General features: G+C 28.1%; 2 protein-coding genes across 3 annotated transcripts; both read right to left on the bottom strand.

Annotated features, from left to right (window-relative positions):
- Positions 1–138: 138 nt before the first annotated feature.
- On the bottom strand, positions 139–4,363 carry LOC101257088 (uncharacterized). 2 transcript variants are annotated; one of them, XM_004243514.5, is made up of 2 exons: positions 3,511–4,363; positions 139–3,015 (listed from the first exon to the last, which is right to left on the bottom strand). In XM_004243514.5, exon 2 carries the CDS (start codon positions 2,910–2,912, stop codon positions 546–548), a length of 2,367 nt encoding a protein of 788 aa, XP_004243562.1. In that variant the 5' UTR covers positions 2,913–3,015; positions 3,511–4,363; the 3' UTR covers positions 139–545. The 2 variants fall into 2 exon arrangements, with proteins under 2 accessions (XP_004243562.1, XP_004243563.1); XM_004243515.5 differs by having other exon boundaries at positions 139–2,952; positions 3,511–3,958.
- An 8,065-nt stretch (positions 4,364–12,428) lies between these two features.
- Positions 12,429–13,357, bottom strand: LOC101262934 (F-box protein SNE-like). Its single transcript, XM_010325585.4, has one exon. The coding sequence runs from the start codon at positions 13,153–13,155 to the stop codon at positions 12,652–12,654; it is 504 nt and encodes a 167-aa protein (XP_010323887.1). The 5' UTR covers positions 13,156–13,357; the 3' UTR covers positions 12,429–12,651.
- Between the last annotated feature and the right edge of the window lie 12,932 nt (positions 13,358–26,289).

Below are 26,289 nucleotides of genomic sequence, written 5' to 3'. Positions count from 1 at the left end.
GTTTTCGTTGCAAAAACCATACTGAGAATAATATCTAAAATCCCATCACCCTGGGTAAAGAACAATCATACATCAAATATTTCAATACAAAGATTTGTTTAATCAAACAATTGAGTGAGAAATCAGTAACCAGGTTAGTTAAGAGGAAATATTCACTGCCACTGAAGAGAAACCAAGATAAAATTGAAAATTTGAACTACAGCAGTTGGATATTTCAAGGATGATTTGATGCCTATAACACTGCAGCTCCTGAGAACATTCAGCTAAGGCATCAAGAATATGTCACTAAACTGAGACATGATAAGCAGAGTTAAGACCAGAATAAGAAATACTACTACAAGTGGCTAACCAGAACTATAGCCGCCTAAAACAATAGGGGCATCTGTTAAGTATCACTTGGATCCTTGGAGCTATCTAATATTTTGAGAATCATTCTTCATTCTGTATTAAAATCTATACAATTTGAATCTCGATACTGTTAGAATGACTGATGAAAAGGACCTCTGATGTTAATACCTTATTTATCTAGGTCTTTCCTTCTTCACCTATACCTCTGTTACAGCCCGAAAATGCTCACCTGGTGTAGCAGAGAAATTTTTTTCCATTCTGCTGGGTTCTTCACAACTATGAACTTCCTTTACAGATTGAGGAAGCTCAGTGGAAATCCTGAACAGGTTTTGTGGATCATTCGAGATATCTTGAATCTGCAAACCACATCTAGAGCCATGGAGCTCATCAGGAACACCAGGATATTCTGTTTGTCCAAGTTCTTCTTCCATCAACATTTTGGTTTCAGCCTGAGATGTCACATTTAGATCAAATCCCACTGGGCTTTCAGCTTCAGTAGTTCTTTCCTCCTTGGCGTCATTTACTCGCTGAAGTAAATCTTCTGGAATTGCAGCAGGGTCAAGATCCCAGCACCCTTCAGGCAGGTTCATTCTTTCACCTTTCAGTAAGCAAGATGGTACCTGATGTGAAAATCGTAACATCTCTCTTCTTGGAATCAATCGAATTGCATCTTTGTTAGTGTTTCTAGAGTATACTGTCTTGAACCCATCAAGTTTAACCAAAGGAGTAACACAGACACCAAGCTCTTCAGAATAATCATCAAGAACCTCAACCATTTCATACTGGTGCCTTACTTCAGCTGGGGTGGTTTCGTCCCAATCTGGTGACCAATTTCGATATACAGCCCAAATGTCTCCACTTTTTGGGTAGATTCTAATACTACCTCCCCTTCCAACTTTCTCCTTACTTAGCAGGTGAGAGAATATGTTTACATGCTCAACAATTTCAGAGTTGAAGGCCCTAAAATTTCCACATGACTTTGTAAAACCAGAATCCAACCAATTGACCAGCCCAAATTCGCTATCTGTCTTTGAGCTTATGTAACTGATATGAACTTTGAATGGTTTCACAGATATGATTTCACGAATCAAACAATACAAGCGAGGCATACCATCTTCCTCATCATATACAGCCCATATCTGCTTAGGTCTGAAGCAATCTTCTGATCTATCCTTGTCAAAATCATGGAAGTCAGAATCTGGGACTACTATTGTCATGGACCCAGTTTTCCCCAGTTCTGATTGATGAACAACAACTTCCTGCACTGCTCCTTTAGGTCTCTCACCCGATTCACCAAACTCAGCATCCACCTTTCTCTTCTTCTCGGTCTCTGCAGCAGCAGCTTCATAAGCCAACTTGATCTCTTCCAGTTTCTTGCGGATTTCTGCTCTTGCCTTGTCAATTAGTAACCGTCTTGCATCAAATGCAGGAGCAGCGGAATGTCTTTTTATTGAAGCTTCAGCAGGATTTAGAAGCTTAATATTTTGTTTCAAATTCCCGTCCCCATTTCCATCAGTCATTTTAACTTCTCCAGCAGTTTTTAGAGCCATTTCTCCATTACTATAGCTGTATGTACCTTCCACGCCAATTTTTATCTTCTTAGGAGGTCTACCAGGCCTGCGAGGGATTTGTTCATTGCACACAGTATGCCCGTTAAGAACCCCGTTGCTCACCATCTTTTTCACTTCATGCTTCCCTCTGCCTCTTCTTCTGGTGATTTTCCTACTTGCTTGGTTTGCAAAACTGACAGCTGTGGATGATCCATTGGAATCTAAAACTGGAGCAGAATTTCCACTGGAGCTCCACTGAAAGGACAAATTGGAGACATGCTCGGAACAAGGTCCGGAATGATGTCCTGAGACCCCATTATTTGCAGCATAAACAGATGTTGTTGGGACATATGTAGCCCCGCAACCATGGCTTCCATATCCATTAGACCAAGAGCTATAGGAATAGGAACCATTAACCGGAGCCAATCCTGTTTCAGCAGCTATGAAAACCCCACGACAGTTCTTACAGGACAGCCTTTTGTTCAGGTACTTCCTAAGATATTCATACTGAACGTGACAAGAGGTACAAACGGTCCAAAATGTATCCAGCCTGTTATGAGAAACTGATGAATTGGAGTAACTGTCATAGCTCCCAACACCAGAACCATGCAGAGTAAATAAACTTCTCCTGTGATCATACGAGCTTCTTTTGGAAACATCAGACAACACCGTCCATGCTTCAGAGACAAGTCTAAATGCACCATCAGCTCCAACACTTTTGTTCTTATCGGGATGGAGTAACACAGCCATCTTCTTATACTGTTTCTTCAGCTTGGCCTTGTCAACAGAGGAATCTAAACCCAGTATTGCATAGAAATCATATTCTCCATTAACCTTCGTCTCTGCAGCACTAAGGACTCCAAAGGTCGCTACCATTTGTGATATTCCTTCCAAGTGAGGGTACAACATCTGAGCTTTCAGAGCATAATTTTTTGCACTCAAAATGTCTTTCTCCACGAATCTCCTTTCAGCATTTGTTTTAGCTTTCAATGCTTCCTCCATGTTCGTTCCCATCTCTAAATCCAGAATTTCAGCCCGATTTTCCTACGAAATCCTTCAAAAGCTCACAGGTTTTTATAAATAAAACTCAATTCGCATAAAATACATGGTTACAGGCCTGCAATTAAACGAGAAATACTTTAATGTACAATTCATCATTCGAAATCAACTCACTGATCGACCTTCAATAGTACTCAACATTTCAGTAATATCCTAACCTTAAATAATAACTAATAAATCCAACAAGGCTAAATCCATTAACCATTATATACATCGAAATAAATATCCAGATCTAAATCTATATTCAAAAGACCACATACTCCGTACAGAAAGAACTACAGCTCAAGTCATCAATTGACTCTGTCAAATTCAACAGAACCGACACCTTTCAACTTCTTCAATTTCAAGTCAAAACACTTCAACTCACATTCAATTTCAATTCAAACAAAAAAATCACACAAAATAATTGCATAATTTCAAATATACTAGTAAGATCTAAACAACAACGAACACAAAAGTTCAAAAAAAAAATCATACACAATAGACAATATTAGCACAAAACTTAGCTAGATTTCGGAGAAGAAATTTCAAATGAGAATCAAAGTGGACTTACAGAGACTAAATCCGACTGACATACGAATCTCCGTAGATCAGCAAAAAAATACTGTTGATCTCAAAATTTGCAGCAGATCTCAAAATTAAACTTCAAAGTAAAATGACAAACTCAAAAGAAGTACATCATTCAACTTTAACCAAAATTAGGGTAATCGAATAGTGAAAACTGAGATTCTTGAGAGAATTACAGATTTTTTTCAGCTGAAGATTTCGGCATCTGACGGCGGCGTTACGGCGGAAGAAACCGTCGGAGACGCCGAAGAGTAGAAGAAGTTTTTTTTTTTTGTTTTTTTTTTACTTACTATTGCAACTAAACTGAAACAATACTGTATGAGATGGTTTGATTGTTAAAAATTAAAAATAGAAATAGTAATATATTAGAAAATGAAATGATTACAGAGTGAAATATTTCTACTTTTTATTATATTTTTTTTCAAATTTAGAATGGCAAATTTATTTTTTTACCTTTATAAAAATAAAAAAATTGTACTTAATTATAATATACTTTATATATGTGGAAGATAATATCATTCTAGAAAAAGTCAACTATGTAATTAAAGCTAGTATTACAACTTTTAAAAAATCTAAATTATAAATGTATATTAATTTTTTACTTTAAATATCATTAATCTTCTTAAATTGTAAACTAATAATATGGATAAATGAAATAAATCTAAAAAAGAGAGGGAAAAAAACCTTGTCCATAGGGATTGGGTTTTGGATTCTGTGCACTTAATTGAATTTAAAATTTAGAGAATATAAATTTTTATTTCATATTTTATTTTTATTTTGAATAGGAAAATTAAGGGTATCAATTTTTTTGGGGGTGACCTAAATTAAAATGTTTGGTTAAGATTAGATAGTGGAGAACTTATATTATAAAGAGTTCACAAGTTGTCTGCCACTTGGCTTAAATTTATTGACATTTCTAATTTTGATTATTATTTATAGCAAATATATAATTTTTTTTGTAGTATTAAACTTACTTGTACTCAATTATTTGGGAAAAAAAAATATGCATCTTTTCTTCTCTTTAATTATGGAATCCCATGACTCATAAGGAATTTATTTTTTTTTAGAGTAAAAAAGTAGAGATTCCAAGAGAGGGAAATAGACATAGAATACGTTTTATATTTGTCATACTTTAAGTGGAATATTTTCTTCATTTTTTTTTTTACTTACAATTCACTTCAGAGTCCACAGTTAGTGGTTAGATTTTGTCTCGCTACGAAAAAAAATTGCTTTTGGCTCACTATAATGTGGCGGGATGTAGAGCAATTCACCCTTACAACCTATGATGATCAAGGTACCTATGGTAGAGTCAAAATTAGTGAACAAAAGGTCTTTAAAAAAGGTTAAAAAATGTTGTTAGTGAACAAAAGGTCTTTAAAAAAGGTAAAAAAAAATGTTGTTAGTGAACAAAAGGTTTTTTAGAAAAGGTAAGAAATTGTTGCTAGTGACGAACACGCGATCACTAATTCATTCAAGGTGTTTAAAACTCATTAAAAAGGTCTAAGATTAGAAAGCTACAACAATCTATTGTGTCAAAAGTGTCCAAAATATGTTACTTAACCACTTAGTATATCATTTTAGTTGTATATACGATATTTTCTTGGGCAACTTTCACGTATAGCAAACAAAAAATTCATATTTGTATGCTATAACAAAGTTTGAATAATTGCGCTCCATAGCAAACATAGAAACTGTAGAATTCGCTATACATATACAATTGTAAAATTCGTTGGCCTATTTCCCTGCAATTGTATAATTCGCTATCCTATTTCACTACAATTGTATAATGCACAATTGTATAATTCGCTGCAATATTTGTATAAAATTTGCTTTGCATACAATTGAATCGAAGTAAAATGCATGTATATTGCATAATTATAAGTGTATAGGAAGAAGATATATGTTTTTCTCTCGCTTTATACAAAAACAGAAACACAATTTATACACTTATGTTGTATAAAACGAGAGAAAATTGTATTTCACTGCAATTGTATAATTCGTTCGCCTTTTTTGTTGCAATATTTGTCTAAAATTTGCATTTGTCTACAATTGAACTGAAGTAAAATGTTTGTAAATTATATAATTAAGTGTATAACACGAAGATATATATTTTTGCATGTGTATATACAATTTTCTCTCACTTTATACAAAACAGAAACACAATTTATACACTTCTGTGTATAAAGCGAGAGAGGCGAGCAGAAGAGAGTGGCGAGCGAGACTTTTATGAGAGAGGCGACTGACAATCTTTGGCTAACGTTTGCTATGGAGCACAATTAAATCAAACCATAGCTACTCCACTGACAATCTTTGGCTAACGTTTGCTATGGAGCACAATTAAATCAAACCATAGCTACTCCATTTATTTTAGGTTATTAGTTTGCTATTTATCTTTATTTTTTTTCTAACGAATAACTTGCTTGTGCCTAAGCCCATGTACCTTGTTCGAAGTCACTACACGGAATGAACATGTAGTCGTATATAGTAATATCATGTATGTTATGTTCGCAACGAGATAAAGAAAAGATAAAACTAAAACTCTAAGTTAAGGCGTTTCTATCTTTGATTAGCTAGAGACACTTTATTTTTCCTAATGAACCTTATTTGGGTTAAATTTGGTTTCATTAGGCTAATATGTATAATATTTTTCTCTTTTTAGTAGCTTACTTAAAAAAAAAGTCGAATTAGTTGGTCAGTAAATTTCAAATATCTCAAAAAAAAAAATATATACAAGTTGAACAAAAACACTTTGGTGGTGTTGAACGTGTACCATAGATGTCTATGTCTATCACCTTCTCCCTTAAAGATGAATTGCATTGGAATTTAATTTTTTGTAGAGCAGACAACACATGGCTAGTAGTACTTTTATCTGTTTTGGAAGGAACATAACTAAATGCATGTGTCTCTAACCTAGCAACTTACTAACTTATGGTATACAAATACTTATCATAGTGTTAAATGTGGCAATTTCTCTTCCATGATATATAATAATAACAATAACATATTGAAATCTCGTGATATATAATAAGATTCGAAGAAGATAGAATATACAATACAATTATTCTTGAGTTCATATATACATTATAAATATGGACCAGTTGGGGAGCTTACTCATGCTATCATGATATATGCTAGTATTTTTTATTTTATGATAAGTTTGTTACAATGATATTTAGTGAACACCTTGACCTACTACAAACAATTTAAACTTTGCATCTTTAGTTCTCTTAAAAATCAATCATTTTAAAAAGTATTTGTTTTTTCACTGTGGTAGGTGATGTAATTAAGAATAACATTCACACTTTTATTCATAGCATTAGTATGTGATAAGTCTAAGACTGAAGTGAGAAAAGACTCGAGATATATTTTGACTATTCATTTAGATTAATATTACATGTGCATACGTTTAACCTTTTTATGGCCTTTTTGTCCAAGATCAAGTGTAATATTACGATCATAAATCTTGATCTTCTGGCTGGGCTAAAACAATTTAAACATATTTTTAAGTTTTAATGTGTATGATGTGATATCGTCAATTTGAGTTACTTTACATTATTTTCTTTAAAATATCTCATTTTATCCCCTAAACTATTTAATAGTATATTTTAAAGATATATATCTGTCCACGTGGACACAATACCATTTATAATTTTACGTTATTTTTTATATCCACGTAGACAAAAAACATATGTTTAAAATACGATATTAAATAGTCTAAAGAGGTATAGGTCCTCATGATAGTTTAGTATCGCAACAATATATTGAACCAAAATTAAGATATTTTTCTGACCTTATCTTTTTTTTAAAAAAAACAAAAAGAACTTCATTTCTCAAAGAAATTTGTGATTTATTGAGATTTTTAACCAGTTGAAGGTTTGGTTAGCTGGGAATGTCATTTCCTTTTATGGAAAAATTAGCAATTAAGTCATAATATCTAACATATTTAGTCAAAATAATAACACTTTAAAATATTTATTTAAAATATCAAAATGACAATATTTTAAAAAATAATATATATTCAGATTTGAGTTTAAATTGTATCCACCATCTATGTACACTTTTTTACATTTACACATACTTTTTAAGGCAAGTTTATTTTTTATCATTAATATTTTTTATTTTATAAAATATAAATATCAAATATAGAAATATTAGATAACTAGTGAAGCAAATTAAAAGCATCCATTATTGGAACAGTGTAAAGAGAAACTATTAAGAATCATCAACATTTCTTTGTTTTCTTTTTAATACAGTTTTGGGGGATTCTAGCTTTTTTTTTAAAAAAGAAAAAAAATTCACACCTCCCGATTAATCTAATACCCAATAATCTTTCTTCTTCACCTTTCACGTTTTGACCCCCTCCTTTCATGTTCAAGCCCCCCTTTCACGTTTTTAGATCTTTTAATAGTGCTCACAAATTGTTCATCAAAATATGTATTTAATTCAAGAGTTTTTCTATCGTTACACGAAATCTTTTTATTAATTAGTTGATTTTTCGATTGGTAAGGTAATTTCCATTATTTATTAGATTTATTGTGATATGATGTTTAAGATCACTGATTATAGTATGTATTACGGATTTCAATATCATTGTTTATGATTTATATTTCGCACTGTACATGTTACAGATTTTTCGTTAATAGTTTTTATTTTTATGCAAGTTTGTTTACATATTCATTTGATATTTATATATCTCACATTTTTAGTCGATTAAATTAACTTTTTTTATTTTTTTCTGATTTCCTTTTAATATTTCAGATTTATTAGAATCTACAAATCCATTCATATGTTTATTTTGTTTGATTTTTAATATATTTGTATTTGCTTTTAGGGTTTTAGATTCGGAAATAATATTTGTATGTCTACAATGTCTAAATCAATAGTTTATTTGTGTATTCATTCTATCTACATATCAAAAAAATTTACATTTTTTTGTTTTTACATTTTGTTTCAATTTCAGTTAGCATACCAACATGTTTGTATTTCCTTCTTAATTTGTATTCGTCCTAACTGTATGCTAACAATTTTATATTTCATTCGGTATTCATTCTGTATTTCAATCTCAGTTTATATGTGAACAAGTTTGTATTTCTCTTTTTTTTTGCATTTTATCCATTCGTATACCAACAATTTTTGTATTTTATGCTTTACCTTTCAAAGTCACTTTGTATTTCAAATGAAGAGAGTATTTCTTTTGTATTCACAACTTTATATTCAATCTCACTTTGTATTTATAACTTTGTATATTCATCTCATTTTTGTATTATAGTTGTATTCAACATATAGTTCATGGTCGATTAGTTTGTATTTTACCTTTCAAAGTCATTTTGCATTTCAAATGAAGAAGGTATTTCTTTTTGTACTCACAACTTTATATTCAATTTCACTTAGTATTTATAACTTTGTATTTTCATCGCACTTTTATATTAATATATTGTTGTATTCAACAAATAGTTCATGATCGATTAGTTATATTAAGTCATTAACTTAATAAGATACAAATTATTGTACGCATTCAAACTGAAAAAACAGTTACTAAACAGAAGAAAAAAAATAATTGGTTATACATCATAATTTGGATACTAAATATCCGAAAAAGCTATAAATCGCAATACATACAAAGATTTCATTGATTTAATTAGAAAAAAAACACTCTTGTACTCTACATATATGAATATCTCATCCAAACAAATAAAAAAAATCAAAAAAATACTTGATTGTTTTTCAATTATTCACTAGTTATGACAAATTTATAGTCGTCAATTTTGAAAAATTCTGTCTCAAATATATGTCATATTCAACTTGAAGAAGCTTTGAAAGTTATCAAATGAATGATTCGGAAGACAAACTAAATTATTTAAATTTTTTTTTTTATGTTCTTAAGAAGAAAGCAAAAAAACACTCGACACAAAGATGGCTATATATACTCTTTTCAAAGAGTAACTAATATGTGTTTAAAATCTTTTTTACCTTTTTTTTGTTCCACAATTTTTTCTGTTATTAATTATTTAAATTCTTTCAAAATAAATAATTAAAATAAAATAAATACATAACTAATCCCTAAGCAAATTAAAATAATGACATTTTTAATAAATGCTGAAATTGTTACCAAGGAGTTTCACTAAAAGCTAAAATATTGTTATTTTGAATATTTTTCCTTTAAAATTTGTAGTTAATATTTTAAGTTATTCGATGAAAACTTGATTTGTGAATTTAATTAACTAATTTTGTATAAATATGTATAGTTTATATATATATATATATATATATATATATATATATATATATATATATATATATATATATATATATATATAAACACCTTTAATAAATATATTTTTATACAGGGTAGATATATTATTATTTATAATAAATGTATAGACACTGCTCTTAAAAGCATTGGTAATGTGAGTATAAACTGAAAGTATAACTATGTGGATGTAATATATTGTGTTCAGTTGTATATTTTGAAAAAAATCCTTGATAAATTTAGTTATTTGCAAGAAAATAAAACGTACAATGCTAAAATATCTTTTGAAAATTACATTTATATTCATATAATTTAAACCCTATAAGTATGTAGATAAAAAGAGTTAGAAGTAGGGTTGGGTTATAGGGTATACATACTGAATCATCTTATCGAAATTAAAATTATTGATCCCACGATTTCAATGTTTAATGTGCATTTGAAAATCTCATAATGTTCTATATGATATTTGATATTTATAAAAAAAAAGAATAAAATTTATTGAAATATACTATATAATTATATACCGTATCATTAAAAAAAAGCTAGAAAATATATAAATTAGTATTAGTATAAAACTAATAGTTTGGTTATTGAAACTTTAATTATTTTATCTTCACTGAAATATCATTTTTTGTTTAATGATTAGTGATGAAAATTGTTTGTAATTTCTTCTGAATATTTGTACATGTATAAAATAAAGTGTTAATATGATATAGATGAAAACTTTTGTAAAAAAATTCGAAGTCATAATTTTGTAGTATATAATACTCTAGTATATGAATATTCATAAGCATGGGTGTCAAATGGTGCTGTACGGTATGGTCCGTTATTTCTTAAAATTATGCCATATCAACTTTTCGGGTATCTTATAATGTATATTTAAAAAGAGATTTTTAAAAAATAACCGAATCATATCAGTTTCTCTTTGGAATGGATATGGTTCAACTAATTTTTGATTTTTTTACTTTCAAAATATATTACTATTAAAATATTTATTTCATAAATATATTCTTACAGAAATACTTCAATTCTCCACCAAGAAGACAAGAATATAAAATCTTGTTGCCGTATTATTTGATCTTAAATATTTAATAGAAGTGTTTGCTAGATTTTGTTGTGTTGTTTGATAGAATACCTATTACAATATCTTTTAATTTTAAACTTAATTAAGCAAAAACGTAAAGAGCAAAAGACTCGAAGTCATGCCTAGAACCTAGGTTATATTTTTGAAAAATGCAATAAGTAATTTAACATATTGTTAGGGGTCGTTTGATTAATGTATAAGAGACATCTTATTCCTGTATAAAAAGTCGCATTAGCTTTACTACGTTTGGTAGAAGTTTTGTATTAGGGATAAAAATCAACATAATTTATATTATGTTTGGTTGCATTTTTGTAGTCCTGCATATTTAATTTAAACATAACTTATGAGGGAATCTATTTATAAAATTATACAGGGTAGAAGGTGTAATAAGTTCTGTGAGTATTAGTTATACATGTACTAAAGTGATAAATTACATATTTTCCCAATTAATTTATTTTATTATTTTCCTATATATAAGTTTGTTGTTTTTATTTCTTTTTTATATTTAGATCATTTTTATTTCTTTTAATTTCTTTTATTTTTTTAATTAGAAATTTTATTGTTTCCTTTCAACATGTATTGTTTTTATTTCTTATTATATATAGTTTTTTTTTCTTTTTATATACTTATTATTTTGATTGATTTATGCAAATATAAATATAAATTGATTGTATATTTTTTGACGGTACATATGCTAATTAAATATTAACATTATATATTATTCAATATATTTCATATTTTATTAGCATGTATTATTATTTTGTAAATAACATATATTAATAATTTAAACAAGTTTAATATTCAATAGTTAATAATTCATGTAGTGTAATCTCTACGTAACTAAATAATATCTACATAACTAATACTTCACATAGCTAATACCCGTATAATTAAACCCAACATAACTAAACTTGCATAACTAAACCCTGCATAACTAATACCTGCATAACTCTAACCAGTAACCAAACAACCACTTAATGTATAAAATATATTTACATATCATAAGGTTATTTTATTCGATTCAATTCAAAAAAATAATTCATAAATAAAAATGACCATTTCAATTGTTCTTGACGGTTATTCACTTAAATAAAAATATATAATTTTACTAAAAATAAAATAAATCGGTCTGGGTCAGCTAGATTTGATCAATTCTGTCGGTTTTTTAATTTGAAATTCAAATTTTTATTTAAAATGGAATAAATCAATAATCAAAGACCTGTTAATTTAGTACCCTCCTTGATATCATAAAATGATACTATATGAGTTTTTTGTGTGTGTTTTGCATGTGCTGTAATATTTTATTGAATGTAAATAAACATTGGTATCCACTTTTTAATAATACAAGTTATGAATGACGATAATCGATAAGTAATCGGTAAATCAAATTAGAATGAATCAATATCTTAGTAATCTTAGATACCAGGAATAATAATAATAAAATTTTATTCAATTAATATCACCAAATAGCTGGAAGTTTCAATTTCGCCAAACATGAGATAAAAAAAACAAAAAAAAAAACACGTAATTAAGATTAAAGAATATTGAAGCTACTCAATAATAATAATAATAATAATAATAATAATAATAATAATAATAATAATAATAATAATATGAAGCTTATGTTTTCGCATAACAAAATTCGAATTTACAGAAACAAATATAATTTTGTGTTTTAGTATAATTTAAATTTAAGATATTTAATTAAATATGAAGAAATACTTATTATTTTACCGTAAATTGTCTCGCCAAATAAGCTTCATTTCCAAATTAAATTTGAATTTCAATTCCGTTCAAACATTCACAGCCTTACAAAGGAACATGAGCGACGATACACACGGCGCCGCCGCAGCGTCTCCGCCGTCGTGTCTTCCTCCGCCTCCGCCTCCGCCACCATCACCACTACCGCCGGTCAACAATACTCGCTCATAATAATCCACACAAAACAGCGACAACGATAACTCGACTTCATGACGAGTCCAATAAACTCGTCTCACAATCTCGGAATCAGATTCAATTCCAACCGGCCTCCATTTCCGCAATCGATTCAATACTGGCCTCACGCAGACCATATACAGCCGCCGGTACCCTCCTAGTGCCAAAACCACCGTCCTCACACCTTCGAGCGGCGGCGACACGTGGCGGAAGCAGAGATGCTCCCAGAGAGAATCGTTCCGAGCGATACCGCACCAGAGCTTACATACACAGGCAGCTACTCCCAATGAACGGCCGTCGAGCCTCTTCAATATCTCAATCAACACATCCTCATTATCGTTGATGAAAAAATTGGTATCCATTGTTCAAACAAATATTGAAGGAATGGAAGGGCTAATTAAAGGTTGAGATAAGGAAGTAAAGAGAGAAGTAATGGCTATTTGTAGGGAACAAATTTAAGAGTGTAAAGGATTTTGACTCTCTTTCTTTCTCTCTTTTTTTTTTTTTTTTGGATGCTGAGGTTTTTCGTATTTAGTTAAATTTGAAAAACACATTATAAAGTTTTATTTGAAAGGATATTTTTAATAAAATTTTCGTTATATTTTGAGTTCGAATCTAGACTTATAATTAACGATAAAACAGTCATATTACTTCATCATAACTCATAATGGTAAAAGATTTTGACTTAAAAGTTAATGTATGAATTTTAAAGTAAAAAGAAGTAAACACGTTTTAGGGTTTTAAACAACTACTCCCCCTGCTTTAATTATGTGACGCTTTTCATTTGAGAGTCAAATATTTGAGTTTGATTAAAAATTCGCGCGTGAAATTTTCAATTATTTTAAAATGAGATATATATATTTGTGCACATTAATTGATTTATAATTATTGAAAGATATACAAAAAATTTAAGATAAAAAAATATTCTTGTTTAAATCTCAAAATCAGAAAATGTTACATAAGTTGAGACGAAAGGAGTAATATATCCAAATTAAAAAAAAAAACAATTTTAATAATGTATAAATAGCATTTCTTCTATCTCAATATATACTATATACTCTTTTTTTTTAGTTCATCGCATAAAAATAATGCATTTTTATATTTAGTGTAATAATCTAAACTTAAGTATTTATTTTACTCATACAAACATTTATCACTTATTTTAAATTATAAATTTTAAAATCTTTAATTTTTAACTTTGTAATAAGTCAACTGTATCATATAAATAAAACGATAAAAATATAATTTTTTGTTGAAAAATAATAGAAATGAACCCTAGACACTTAATAGTTCCGTCCCCGAGGGGGTGGTAGGTAAGGTATCGAGGAGAGAAGAGAAGAAGACAAAGGGAAAAGTTAAAAAGGGGCAAAAGAGTTTGAACAAAGAATCCAAAACTAGCTTCTGAATTATTAGATTGAACTTTGAAGGGGGGAGATGTAAGACATTGGGAGTTATCCACACGGATTTTAACTCGATGGATTTGACTTTTACTACTTGTATTTTTTAATATTATGAACTCAATTTTAGTTTTTATTGTAATTTTAGCAAGTCTTCACATATTTTCTTTATTTTAGTTTACGTATCTTATTGTCGTAGGTCTAAAATTATAATAATTATTCTTTCTGTTTCATTTTATGTGAGTGAGTTTGATTTGGCACGAAAAATTTAAGAAAAAAATAAAGACTTTTAAAGTTTGTGGTAAAAAATGAATGATAGAAATTTGTGTGACTGTAAATTATTTTATCAATGATAAAAATGAATATTTTATAGTTTAATTATTAATTAATATAAAAATATGTTATTCTTTTTTAGACTGGCCAAAAAGAAAAATAAATCATATAAATTGGAAGAGGAATTGTGTAGAATTTTTAGTTTAGGTTTTTGTACATTTTAATATAATCTTTTTTTATAATGGATTTCGAGTAATATCAAATACAAATAGTTTATGTCAAAGTTATGATTCTATTGAATTGAATTGTGTCATTTTCTATAATTGATAGTTTTTACTAGCAAATATACGAGACGTTAAAAATTTAAGGAGCAGTTTAGTATGCATTACACACTTTTAATTTAAAATATTATGATATTTAAAAAAAAAACTTGTTAAATTTAAAGTACAATGAAAATTTATAAGAAAAAAAATGGAGAAAAATCATATGTTATGATATGCATAAAAAAAAATATTAGGTTCAAATTAAGTATGAATCGAGCCATTTGTGGAAGATGCATGTAAAGCTTGAGGTGAATGCGATTTTTTTTTAGTATCTAATACTTGAATTGGAGTCAGACTAATTTTAATTCACGTCATGTGAACTCCATTTGGAGGAAAGTACTCTTTTACAAAGATGTGTTCTATATCTAAAGCTCGAATCTAAAAATTTTAATTAAAGAAGAACAAATTTTATTCACTGTACTACATTTTTTGATGATAACGTTGTTTGTTGTTTATGTTGTTGGTATATATATAGATTTCATTCAATTTCAAAATGATGACAGGCTTTTTAGTATCCATTATTTGTGTGTGAGAAAGAAGTCAGAGATGTGAACGTTATAGTCATGTTGTGTAGCGTAAGATGTGTTGTATTGATGTTAATGTTTTACTTTGTATGCATATGAATATGTACACTATATAAAATTTAATTATAATTTCAGTGAAACACTTCTAATTAAAAGTATACTTACTTACTTTATTAGTGTCTTAATCATATTTAGAAAAGAACAATTACTAGCTAACTTGATCACTTCGTTAGCCAAATCTTGCTCATATCCCGAGGTGGAGTGGTGGGCCCATGTTAAGCCAACAATTGTCAAACGACACCGCTTCGTTATTGATCTCATGCATAAAATAATATATCGAAGAAAATGAAATTATTTGATAACGAATTTTGTTGATTATCCAACTTTGTTCTTTGAGGTCGGAGGTTCTAACCTAACTATATCTTTTTTTTGCAAAAATATAACATACTGTTAATTGTGGTTAAGTTACTACTGAACCCAACTCAATCAAACGATCACGTACATATTAGAAGTAATGTAGAGATTTATTATTCATGTACTTCTGTAAGTTATTCATTCTCTATCACGCACATATTAATACATAGATAAAATAAATGGAGTAGCTATGGTTTGATTTAATTGTGCTCCATAGCAAATGTTTGCAAAAAATTGTCAGGCGCCTCTCTCCCAAATATCTCGCTCGCCACTCTCCTCCAATCTCTCACTCGCTTCCTCACTTTTTATACAAACACAAGTGTATAAAAATTGTTTTTAATTGTATAAAGTAGAGAAAATTGTATAGATACATATATTTTTGTACCCCTCTCTCCCCTCATCTAGACCTCGCTCGCCACTCTCCCAATTCTCGCTCGCCATCCTCACCTTTCTCACTTATACAAATAGAAGCGAAATGTATAAATTGCGTTTCTGTTTATATAAAGCGTGAGAAAATTGTATATACACATGCAAGTACATATATTTTCGTCCTATACACTTATAATTATACAATAAAAATATTCCCTTGCTCAGTTTCTTTTGCCTTTCTCTCTTTCTCGTTTTATACAATTTTCAAATTGTATCTAATTTCTCTCTTTCTCGTTTTATACAATTCGATTCAATTGTATATTCCTTGTCAAGTCTCTTTTGTCTTTCTCTCTTTCTCATTTTATACAAATTCAATTGTATATAATCGTTCTATACACTTATAATAATACAATTCGTTTTATACACTTCGTTTTTATACAGTTCTCTGTCCAAGTGTCTTTCTCTTTCTTGTTTTATACACTTCGTTTTATACAATTTGCTTCAACTGTATATGTGTAGCGAATTATACAATTTTTATGTTTGTTATGGAGCGCAATTATGCAAATTTTGCTATAGCATACAAATATGAATTTTTTATTTGCTATATGTGAAAGTTGCCCATAAATTAATCCCTCATAACATATATTAGTCATGCAAGATTTTAAATTACAAATCAAGTACATTCAAGTCAGAATTAAATTTTTATGAGTTGTGAATTTTATAATAATGAAAAGTAGGGTTTAAACTTAATATTTATATTTATTTAATAAACTTCAAATAAAAATACATTATTTAAACAAAAATTACTGATCGAACTCGTATCCTGACTTCTAACTCCGCCTACGAATATGATTAATTGGTTGAACCATTAACATCCCTTCATACATATTAATTATTATATTACTATTATGCCTAATTAAATTGATTGTCGTACTCGTATATATCTATCTCAAGCGACTAACGAAAAAGGGAAAGGGTTGAGGACTTAAACCTTTTTAATATAAACGACAAATATTAGTGGCTAATTTAATTAGTGATTAATTTTCATTACTTGAATGATTAGAAATGATCCTTTGATTTATTCACGACAAGTTGAGGTTCATAATTATCATGGGTCATCTAATTACATGATTTGATAAGGATAAGTAGCAATCTTAATTATTTTTTCACTATCTTAGTCCAAGGATATTTTTAGTCTAAAAGTTGTGGGCTTATACATTGTGTATAGATTTTCTATATTATTAATTAAGTTGATTGTTTGTTTGCTTAAGATTTTAATAAGTTGGTTTATTTTTCAGTATTTGAATATGCATCATTTATATATTCTTAGCATGACAAATATATAATTTGAAAATAAAAAGTAATTAAATATTTGTTATTTGATTAAAAAATAAAGAATTTACGTCTACAAGTGATTTGTAGCGGTAGTTATGGCAATGGAATTTATGCTAGTGGCTATTAATGGTGATAGTGATAGATTAATCGGCAGAGACAAAATATTTTATAAGGGGTTTTAAAATCGAAGTTGTTATTAAATACACAAACTAGTGAAAGGGATTCAACATCTATTATATATACCTAAAAAATAATTTTTACCATACATAAATAGTAACTATTTTACGCTGAGAGTGTTCAAATAAATTCGCTAATACATGCCGCCTCCCTGGTTGACGATGTTGGTGGCAATAATGGATTGAATGGTTCATTATAGGCTTAAGTCATCGATAGCCACTTAAAGTTGTCCGCAAATTTCACTTAGACACCTCTTCTTAGGCTTGTTCCAATTGAACACCTAGACAACAAAATTTTTTACCTATTAAACCCTTTTTGCTGACATGGCAAAACGTTTGTAGTACACACAAAGAAAGGAGCGTGAAAGCATAACTTTTCAGTAAAAAAAAAAAGATTTTATATCTTCTTCTTCTTTGAGAAAGCTCATCACCATTTTTCCATGGCAAGCTGCAACCATCACCGCTCATAATTCTGCAACCATCACCACTCATAATTCTTTCTCCTTCTTTTGCGATTTTCAGCCATTCTCTTTCTCCAATACACCAGTTTATTAAATCGGTTGCTATCATCCACAAGTCTACCAGTGTCAAACAACCTTAGCCTTTCAAACAACCAACTACACATTCAAATTACCCACCGTAAGTTTTTCAGCCGTAAAAAATGTTATCTCTGTTGCCATCAAAAGTATCTAACCTTGTTCATCTATTTTGTCAAATTAAACCCAAACATAAATTAAATAAAAATCTTAAAACAAAAGAAAAACAAAAAAAGGAAGAAGATGAAACAGAGATTCCTTTCCTTTGAAATGGGATGTTAAGCAAATTTCATTAAATAAAGATTAAAAAAAATTAAAATAACGAGCAATTAGTGATAAATCATCTTTTTACTTTACTTCAGTGTTCATTATTTCCGGCAAACTCCATTTTTGGGGCAAGAATAATATGAATTTGAAATTATTCTTTGAAATTGTTAATTTATTTAAATTTTAAAGAACTGACAACACAAGAAGAAAAAAGAACATCAATAAATCTAAATGAAGTTTGAGGATAAGAGTAAGATTTAAAAATGGTAGTCTATGGTGTATTTGGGGAAGGTTATGGAGAAAGAAGAGAAGGGTAATGATGATTTTCTTTTTCTTTTATTTCTAAAAAAAATATATAATTTTTCCTTATTATTTTTTAGTTATTCTAGGTCCAATACCACATATCTTTTTTTAATTAGTTACTATGCTACTTCACCAGCAAGTGTATAACACACTCTCTTATTTCAGCTGATTGTCTATAAAGTGTTTGATAGGTAAATTTTTTTTATTAGTACGGGGGTTCAATTGGAACAAGCCTAAGAAGAGGTGTTTAAGTGAAATTTGCGGACAACTTTAAGTGACTATCGATGACTTAAGCCTTCATTATATGATTAGTTGGCCATGTTGATATTGATGATAATTGACCGTTGAGCTAGTTATGAATTGAGATGACCAAACAATTAATAGTAGAAATTGATCACAATGATAATGACGACGGATAGGGAATCTCCATATTAACCATCTGGTAAACTATGGTGAGAGGCCGTTTGAAGACTCATTTAAAAGAAGTCACTTAGGGACAAATGAACCATTTTATATTTTACTTTAGAAATAAACAAAAAGAAATTATATTTAATCATTTCTATCTTAATCTTAGTAAAAATAGGAATTAAATGCCTCAAATCCAAATATTTAAAGAGTCTTTCTTACTATCAAAATTAAATAAATGGTCTATTTATACTTTATAAAAATGATTAAGGATGATTGAATCAACTTCCTAGTATGATATTATATTCCCACCAAACAAAACGATAAAAAAAAAAAATTACTACAAAATCTACTGCATATATATATATGGCACAGACAAAAGTCATATCATAAGATCTATTAATGCATGTTTTATTCTTTTTTATAATTACTATGTACACACATAAAAGAAGGGAATAAAATAAACAAATGTTATCTTTTGAAAGTCCAATCAAATCAAAAGGTATAAATTGATGGTCAGAGAAAACAGTAGTACCTATATATATATATATATATATATATATATATATATATATGCTTGGTCTCTTGGTGTACAAAGAAAAACCCATGAGACAGAAAGCATATATTTAAATTATCACTTTGAAACAGAATCTTCAATTCACATTATTTCTTTAAACCTTTATATAAAAAAATATACTCAAAGTAAATTAAAATATGAACTTTTTAAGATACTAACTTAAATTTTTAAATATGATAATTATATATTTCAATATAATATTAGAATAAATAGAGATTTTGAATTTGAGCACTCTTATTATAATGTATTAAAAAGAACTTTTACATCGATATATATTATTATTAGCGCATGAAGGATTCATTGAGAGTTTGTCTCGATAGGAAACTGGAAGATCTTTTCCCCTTCGAATCATAGGAATGGAAAAATCAGAAGAGATATCGAGCTTGGAACATCTCACCACACGCGTACTTAAAGCGCGATCTTGAAACCAGAAACTCTGGATTGATGCGATGTCGTCTTTATGGACGTATTACACTTCAATTGATTATTAACTTTTTGATCTAAAATAAATTAATTAAAAAGTTAAAATAAAAAAAAGATAACTAGATAGGGGGGATATCTAGAAGGAAAGAAACTAGTCATAGGGATAATTGTCTTTTAATGTGTTGGAATTAGTCTCTTGGACATATATGAAAAGCACACACAACTATGGATTCTTGGTGAATTAAGAACAATTTGATCATAATAGTAAAATTACAAACTTATACAAAAGAATAATAATAATAATCACATTTTTTACTCACTCCCTCAACGTCTCTTTTATGTTGTTTGTTTTTGTAGGATATTTGCTCTAAGCTAACAAGTCAATCATACATGGTTTTAAAAAATATTATCATGTCTAAAACTACTATCATAGTCATTAAATTATAATTAATTAATTAAAATGGTTGAAGTCATGTCATTGTCGTTTTTAATATGTATGCCAACATAAGTTAATCATATGGTTAAAAACTATGTCTAAACTAATAATTTAAAACCGTTGAAGTCATGTCATTGTCATTTATTATAATATAATATAATTTTATAATAATAAAATATATGCATTTCTAACATACAGTAAAATTATATATGTATATTTGTTATTGTTACTACTTGTGAAGATGAGGAACATAAAACGAAGAAATGATTAGCTTAATTCACTTCTTACATGAACACTACAACGAACACAGAATTTAGCAGCAATAATATAGTTATTGTTATATTAAATTAGCAGTAATAATAAATATAAATATTTAATTATTACTCCATATAAATATAATTAAGCTTTAATAATTCTGAATATAATAATATTAAATTAACTATTACTAAATATTTTTAAGATAATAAATATTAATAAAGTATTTAATGTGGATATAGTAAATTAGGAATTAAATAATAAAGTATTTAAATGTGGATCTATTTTGTTGCATGGCATCATGAATCCACGTTAGTATTGCTATATTTATCTTTTACTATTTTTATTTTGTCATTATTTTATTCTATAGTATTTCAAATGGTTAAAATTTTGAATCTATTGATGTGTCTGTAAGAAAAAAAATAACTAAAAAATTACTTTTTGAACAAGTCAATATTATTTTTAATGCATTATATCAACTTATCAAATACAACACCAACACTATTTCTATATAACTATATAAAAAAAAATTGAGTTAGGTTTTTTTATTGTGACTATATAATATTTTCCATTAAAGTTTTTACATTATTTACATTTTTATTTCATAAGGTCCACATATATCATATCCAGTGACGCAACTAGAATTTTCAGTAAGGAGGTTCAAAATCTATAGAAATAGATACACGAAGTAGCTGACGGGAGTTCGACATCTACAATATATACCTAAAAGTTATTTTAATCATATACTTAATAATATAATTTTCAATCAAAAAGAGTTCAAATGAGCCACCTAAACATAAGTTGCCTCCGACCCTAATTCTACCCTCTTTATGCCTCACTTATAAGTTATTTGTCAATTTATATATATTAATTAACTAAAAAATAATTTTAGGTCTCCAAACTTATTGAGACGTCGTGTATTAACCAACAAGTATCACTCATGATGTCATGAAGTTGAAAAGAAGGGAAGAAATATGATTTAACAGTGTAAAATAAAAGTGCAAATAGAAAAAGGCAAAGAGAAACAAACAAAGCACTAACAAATGTTCAACATAATAAATATTAATAGTGAAGTTTGTGTGAGCTGCCAAAAAGTACATTAATAGTGACTAAAGCTTAGAGAGAAAATGAACAAACAATAAAACTAAACAGAAAAACACTTTGGAAGAGAAACTAATTTAATCAATGCCAGAAAGTGACATCCAAAAATTTAACTACTCTTTTAGCTCAATGCAAAACATTGTGGAATCTCATGCATCATTGGAAAAAAAAAAGTTTGACTATGAAATACTAGTTTCTCCGTTTTCATATTAATTGTCATGTTTCACTTCAGAAAGGTAAGTTATGTTAGCCTTGACCAACATATGTATCTTTTTTTTTAATCATATTGACATGATTATTGAAAAAAATAAGATTGAGACGACTATAAATTTTATTCAGTTTCCTTTACTTGATCGAACAATCTCAATCCAATTATTTCAACTACATCAAATAATCTTTTAAATTAGTCAAGACTTTCTAGTTTATAGCCGCTTCTCTATGACACTAGTTGTTGCTTCACTAATAGGGCCACACTTCAACTTTGAGAAAAATTGCAACTTGTAATATTTTTATATAATTTTTAAATGTTTAAATTTTAGTTTCATGATATTATATTGATTTAATTCAATTTATCTTGAGAAATCAATTAAATTAGCGATCGAAAAAAAACTAAAATATGATAACTAATTTGGAACAGAAGAAGTACAATAAAAAAATCTCTATGCCAACCTTGTTTGTTGTTATCTTTTATTGCTTTTTATTTTAAAAAAATATAATTGATTGTTATACATCTATAATAATATTACAAGACACGATAACTAATTTGAGACTAAGGAAGTAATGTACTATCATCGGAAATAACTTATCTACCTTATGTATGAGATAGAGATAAGGTCTGCATGCTACCCTCTCAAATTCCACCATATGAGACTACAAGGTATGTTGAAGTAATGTACAAAAATATAATCTCTCTACAACAAAATCGTTAATTATGATCTTTCATTGCCTTTTATAATAATTGATTGTTAATTCTACGCCTAGAATAATACAATATTTGATAGTTATATCTAGGGTTGTGTATGGTTATGGTTAAATAACCAAACCAAATTGCTATTCGAATCAAACTGATTAAAAAATGATATTTGGTTGTGTTTGGTTTTTGAATTTTGAAAATCGATATTATTTGGTTTAATTTTGATTTTACTAAAAAATATTCGCAAAAATAACCAAATCAGACTATTAAATTATATACGTAAACTTTATAATTATTTATATATTATTCATAAATAAAATGTAAATATTTTATTAAATTTTAACTAACTTAAGTCTTTAATTTTATCATTTTCTTAAACTCAACACTTAAATTTCAATTCAACAATTAAAATCCTAATTCTAACACCATCAAAAATTTATTATTTAAGTGATCGCAACTTTTTTTAAAAAAATATACACAACTTTCTTCTCTTGTTTAAATATTTGCAGCGTAACTTTCTTCTTTTAAAAAAATTTCAAAGCAACCTTCTCTTCATCTTTTTTAGTCATATTGATCTTTTCTTCTCCATCTTTTTGTATTATACTTTTTCTTGATTTTAGCATTTTAATCTAGAAAGCATGACTTTAAATGAACTTTTTTAGTTCAAGACAACATTGATAATATTAATTTTTCCACTAAATATATAATTACATTCTCTTTTTAGAAATAAGTTTTCTAACAATGAAATGAGTTTCTTTAGTCCTCTTTCAATTGTTCTATGACTATTATTGCTTAATGTAATTCACATAGTTTTTCTATGAATTTGTGTCTATCGAGAGACATATGCCCTCAACAAACTATAAACTTTCAAATTAAAATAACCAAAAAAAAATTGAACCAAACCGAACTAAATCAACAATAACCAAATTGACGGTTATTTTTTTGATTTGGTTTGGTTTGGTTTTAAAAATCTAAAAATCAATTAATTTTTTGTTTGATTTTAACTTTAACTAATAACCGATCCAAAGGGAACCACGAACACCCCTAGTTATATCTTATTGGATCTTATAGACGCACAAAAATTCACATTCTCAATGTCTTTATATAATAATAGAATGTAAAATTATTTAATCTTAAATCTTAAATGATATAGATTATAATTTTCACAAAAAAGTGCTAATACATACATTTGTCTACCTGATTTTTTTAAAAAAAAAATTAAAATAAAAAAATTGGGTGGTGCTGTTGGGGTGGGGGTGGGGGTACATTATGGTTTTGATAACTAAGTTGTTACTCACATGTAGTCAATATATACTATTTGATGGATCCTACCAATATTTCATAGTGTGTTATGTTTGTGAACTTGTTGGAAATCTTAAAACTAGAGAAACTCCAATGATATAAATTTTGTCACACTACTATACACATACATAATAAACTCAACAATATTTCAAGATTCTTTTTGACAACTTGAATGGATTTTTATACCAATAAGATTGTTGTGAAGTCATAATCAAAAGACCTAATACTATTTTGATTTTCTTGAAGAAGAAAAAAAACTACTAGTTGTTGTGGTCACAAAACAAAGTCACGTACGAATTTCTAGCTTGTTTGGTCAAGTTTCTGAACGTTGCTTATTCTAAAAAATAGTTTTATCATAAAAAAGAAATTTCAAAAAGTTACTCTTAAAGAGTGGCAATTCATATGTTTTGTTAATTATCAACTAAATTGTGCAATGTATGTACAAATGAAATATACAGGTGATATATGTGACATACACTTATCATTTATGTTGGAAAGTGAAATATAAATTTAGATGATATATAGACATATAAATTTACATTCATTATTTCATCATAATGCATATATATATATATATTAACAATATTTACACAATTATATTTGGTAAAAGAGTAAAAATATAGCAACATTGTAGAAAATATACTTACTGCCAATGACCAAGAGTTAGAGCATGACACCAAGTTTGATAATTTGTTCATGTGCCAAATTTTCTTTAGTTTTTCTTTGAATCGACGAATTAAACAATAATCTTATTTATTTCAAAAAGAATTCTAATAAAATAAGAAAATTGAGCAAAGTTGTGTTGAGGAGTTCCATATCGGATATCTTTATTTATGATCATGGACGACAAAAGTATACTTTTTTTTATTTCATTCTACTTGGCGATTTATTTCCTTATCAATTTTAGAAAATCAAAAGAGTTTGCTTGTACTACTTAGTTACAGTTAATTTTAAAATTCAAATCATTTTATTTTTTAACGAATATATCATATCAACAAGAGTTCGATAATATGAAACGATTGGTTAAGAGTACTATTTTAGTTGACTAAATTATTATTAGTTCTTAAAGAAGTGGTCTATATGGACTTTGGATAATTAAGTATATCACTCTTATTTGTCACTGTCTTATTTTAATTGAAAATATATACAAGTGAGCTTGGAGTCGAAATTGAACTAGATAAAAATAAATAAAATATTTGACTCTGACTCGTATTTAATATAGATAAAAAGGATAAATTCAATAAATAATATGAGTATGTATATTATTCATTATTTATTATTATATAGAGAAATATGTATTTCCATTATAAGAGTTTTTTCTTAATTCTTTTTCTCCTTCTTAGGGTGTATTCGAGATGATTTTCATGTTTACGAAGAAAATATTTCTTTGGAAAATGAGTGGTCTTGAATCGAGGTTGAGAGGTCAAAATTCGAGTCTCGGATCAAGATCGGGAGTCGGGATCAGAAGTTGGATCTTACATCTGGAGTTGTTTCAGATGATGAGGTTTAAGGAAAGTTTTGATTTTTTTTTCCCATTTAACTTTGAAAAACATTTTTTAAAATATTGAACTCAATCAAATGTGAGAAAATTGAAAAAATAAAAACAAAAATATTGTTCTTCATACCAAATACACCCTTGAGAAGTGTAATTTTTTATAGGCGTCTTCGCCCTCTCATATATTAAGAGAGTGCAACTAGTCGATACTTCGTCATAATTTATGATGGATAATACGAGTAGATATGATTCACTTTTTTTATATGATTTGAATAACCAATTCATTTTAAAATGGATTAATCTTGCTGATAACTATAAATTTGACCTATTTTGTCACCCTAAAGTGAGCTATTAATATATTCAATATAGTATGGAAAGAAGCCTAGGGTATCTTCAATTTAGCCAAGTAGTGATTGTCTTTACTTATTGATCAAATTTTTTGCATTACACCAAAGATGACGCTATACAAGAAATGTTCAAAGAAGCATACAACACATTATCATTGTACGATTTTAGTGAGCCTAAAATTCATCTATTTTTTTTTACAAGGAAAATCCGCAGTTTGGTGCACACACCCACTCCTATCCAATAGCTCACAAACCACATAGATTAAGTAACCCACACTAGGCAAGCCTGTTACGACGAGCTCGACTCAGAAGGCAAGCTCCTTGC

This window comes from Solanum lycopersicum, chromosome 7 (genome assembly GCF_036512215.1).
Source record: "Solanum lycopersicum chromosome 7, SLM_r2.1".
Lineage (NCBI taxonomy): Eukaryota > Viridiplantae > Streptophyta > Magnoliopsida > Solanales > Solanaceae > Solanum > Solanum lycopersicum.
The sequence above is the reverse complement of the archived record's forward strand: the minus strand, read 5'-3'. Positions and strand labels throughout refer to the sequence as shown.

Bases quoted from the DNA above. Each gene is read 5' to 3' on its own strand.
- LOC101257088 (XM_004243514.5), bottom strand. From the start codon at position 2,912: ATGGGAACGAACATGGAGGAAGCATTGAAAGCTAAAACAAATGCTGAA.
- LOC101262934 (XM_010325585.4), bottom strand. From the start codon at position 13,155: ATGGATACCAATTTTTTCATCAACGATAATGAGGATGTGTTGATTGAG.